Consider the following 3,068-nt stretch of genomic DNA (forward strand, 5'->3'; position numbering starts at 1 on the left):
AATTTCATATGTGGACAATGTCTCTTGATGTCTTTTTTTATTTAATGAAGGGCAACATAGGACTGTTGAATAATAGAAAAAGACTTGTAACGAATCTTCTTGGGTGGACCCTCTTTTCTTTGAAAACTAGACTCCCTTTTTAAATAAACCCAAATTAATTTGAAAATGAAACGAAAAAGTTGTTTACTAAAAACACGGTGTGAAACACGTTTTGATTTTCTATGTTATACTACGGTATATATAGCTGTAACTTCAACTTGTCAGTTGTGCTGTGAGTACAATAAAATCAAAGAGAAACAGAAGAAAAGAAAAATGGTGAGAACTCCTGGCTGTGATAAAAGTGGACTGAAGAAGGGAACATGGACACCTGAAGAAGATAGAAAGCTAAAGGCTTATGTAACTAGATATGGCTGTTGGAACTGGCGCCAACTTCCCAAGTATGCAGGTAATTAAGAGTGAAAGCCAGCCGCTGAAAGGCTTAATCTTTACTCTTTAGTTTAAAGACAATCACATTCTACTTCTGGGTTGAATTTCTTCTTTAAAAGATTGACTGTGTTTCGGATTATCAGATAATTAACTTTGGACTTTGTATTCGTTGGTTTTGTTCATAAAATAATCTTTCTTGTTTCAATTTCCAGGTCTATCAAGGTGTGGGAAGAGTTGCAGACTCAGATGGATGAACTATTTGAGGCCAAACATCAAACGGGGGAATTATAGCAAGGAAGAAGAAGACACCATCATCAGATTGCATGAGTCACTGGGAAACAGGTACTTTATCGACTGCCAATCCTTTCTTTATACAACTTTTCAACTTGGAAAAGAGATGAGAACATGCAGAGATAAATCAAGGGTAAAATATATTCTTGCAAGTTTAGTAAATGAGGATCAATCAAATGCAAACACCATCTTTATGCTAAATAAGTCTTTTCTTCACTGCATGCATTCAAACACTATCGATTCTTATGTAAAGCTTCAAGACTTCAAAAACATGAATTAACAACATAACAATAATTAGCCCTTTCATCTGCGTAGCATGAACAAACATGCTATTAATTGATGATTTCTCTAGCAAAACTTGAACAAAAGCAGCTAATTAAGATAGAGCATGTCCATTAAACCATCACAAAAATGACTGTTACATTCATTGGAGATGAGAAAGATGGCTAGTTCCACTAGTTCATTAATATCTAACAAAAAGCTATAATGCATATGAATGTATTAAGGAATGATAATCTCATGCAATCCTTTGATCATGTGCAGATGGGCCGCGATTGCTGCTCAGTTACCAGGTAGAACTGACAACGAGATCAAAAACCACTGGCACACAAACCTGAAGAAGCGGTTGAACCAAAATTCAAACTCAAGTACTGATCAATCAAAAGAAAAACCAGAAGATCCGTCACCCCATGAAACCAGCCAAGAGGGAGAATCAAAACTCAACAACGACCATCCAGATATAGTCAGTCTCCAAATTCTTGAAAGTTCCCCATTATCACCACAACCCTCCTCAGGTGATCAATTTTCCTCCATAACCATAGATACCACAGGTGTAACCAGCAGCACAGAATCAATTCTAGAAGATCATCAGGTTGCTGCTTTCTTTGAATTATATGCTGAACCGAGTGGTAATTTCTGGACTGAACCATTCTTGGCAGACAATTCCTACAATTTCAATATTTCCAATGATTTTCTAGTACCTTTTGTCGACCCCGAATATGTACCTGTTCATTCTCCATTTTTTTGATGGAGATATGTTATGCCCATATATATGAGTTTTATGAGCAAAATTAGAAATGAAATCAATATAAGTTATATATGAATTACTATGAGAATGTTAATGTGTTCAATATATAAAAGTTTACTCATAGAAAGGATAAAGATTATATCTGTTGTATTGGAAATGGCAGAATTTTGTTTTCTTGCATATATTTAACTAGAATCTTTTCCAACGAAAATTTTCATAATCCTTATGCGGCCAGTCTTCTGGATAAAGGGATATATGTACAGCGTTAGCGTACAATGATTTTGTTTAATAGGATTTTGGTGTGGTGACTAGTAGGCTTTCCCGTTATGAATAATATAAAGAGATCGTAATGACAATAATTCTTTTATCCAGATAATGGACGGACTTCTGCCTTTTAATGTTTTATGCCCATTGCCTGGCATAAACAGTGTTTTTTATTTGTACTATGCATTGACTCATCACTATGATGCCATTATTGACGCCCAACCTAATCAGAAGTGGGCTGGACTTTGCAACTTAATGGCCCATAACCGGTTCTTTGTTTATCTCAATCGACTGCTTTGAATCGCGCGCATTAAAACAATTTTTTCGCATTCTTAATCCAACATCACGAGTTCTTCTCTCCTTGGGTAGGACTGGAATTTACAGAATCCATACTTGATAATAAGCCTAACTGACAAGACACTTTAGGAGTGAGAAATGAATCTTACAAATTAATTACCACGTGTAGATTTGTATCAACTATCAAGGCCACCAGGCCTCACAAGATTTGGGCGTGAAAACTCGAGTTCTTCATTTACCATTCGTCTCTGATTAATATCTTGAACTGTTATTATTTTCACCTGGTCTGTGCGCATGCGCGTGAGAGACAAAGAGAGATACGTTCTTAATTATCGTTGTCTCAAGCAGTAAATTATGCACCGGACATGTCATTTGTGGTTAGAAAAAAAAAAACCCTTTTTATCTTTAAGGGAAAGATATGTAAATTAAGGCCCAACTCTTGATGAGATTGTTTCACCTGATGTAAATATCAAACAGAAATAAGTAGCACTGTGTTGTGTGTACAACAAGGAGACAAACACAACCTTGCTTATATAGCCAAACATGTACCAGAATACTATTAGAGCTGTTTGCTTTTATTATTTTATGATCTAACAAAGTCAAAAATATCCTATTCACGTACATTAACAATTTATGAAGTTTAGAGGTTTATCTCATCATTGTCACCATAACAGTTATGAGGCCTTCCCGTCTCGGACTTCTTGTGACTTACGTGCTTTTTCGTAAAACACTCACCTCGATAAATCATGTCATGAATCTTCCT

The 3,068-nt window shown here is 35.7% G+C and overlaps 1 protein-coding gene across 1 annotated transcript; it reads left to right on the forward strand.

Annotated features, from left to right (window-relative positions):
- Nucleotides 1–276: 276 nt before the first annotated feature.
- On the forward strand, nt 277–1,832 carry LOC116146151 (transcription factor MYB15-like). The gene is made up of 3 exons (XM_031431847.1): nt 277–445; nt 639–768; nt 1,261–1,832. The coding sequence occupies exons 1-3, from the start codon at nt 313–315 to the stop codon at nt 1,742–1,744; spliced, it is 747 nt and encodes a 248-aa protein (XP_031287707.1). The 5' UTR covers nt 277–312; the 3' UTR covers nt 1,745–1,832.
- The last annotated feature ends 1,236 nt before the right edge of the window (nt 1,833–3,068 follow it).

Source organism: Pistacia vera, unplaced genomic scaffold (assembly GCF_008641045.1).
Source record: "Pistacia vera cultivar Batoury unplaced genomic scaffold, PisVer_v2 Contig1, whole genome shotgun sequence".
Lineage (NCBI taxonomy): Eukaryota > Viridiplantae > Streptophyta > Magnoliopsida > Sapindales > Anacardiaceae > Pistacia > Pistacia vera.

Excerpts from the sequence above, each read along its gene's own strand:
- LOC116146151 (XM_031431847.1), top strand. The coding sequence starts at position 313 with ATGGTGAGAACTCCTGGCTGTGATAAAAGTGGACTGAAGAAGGGAACA. Across the intron at positions 446-638 it reads CCAACTTCCCAAGTATGCAG|GTCTATCAAGGTGTGGGAAG; the intron begins GTAATTAAGAGT and ends TTCAATTTCCAG. Across the intron at positions 769-1,260 it reads CATGAGTCACTGGGAAACAG|ATGGGCCGCGATTGCTGCTC; the intron begins GTACTTTATCGA and ends GATCATGTGCAG.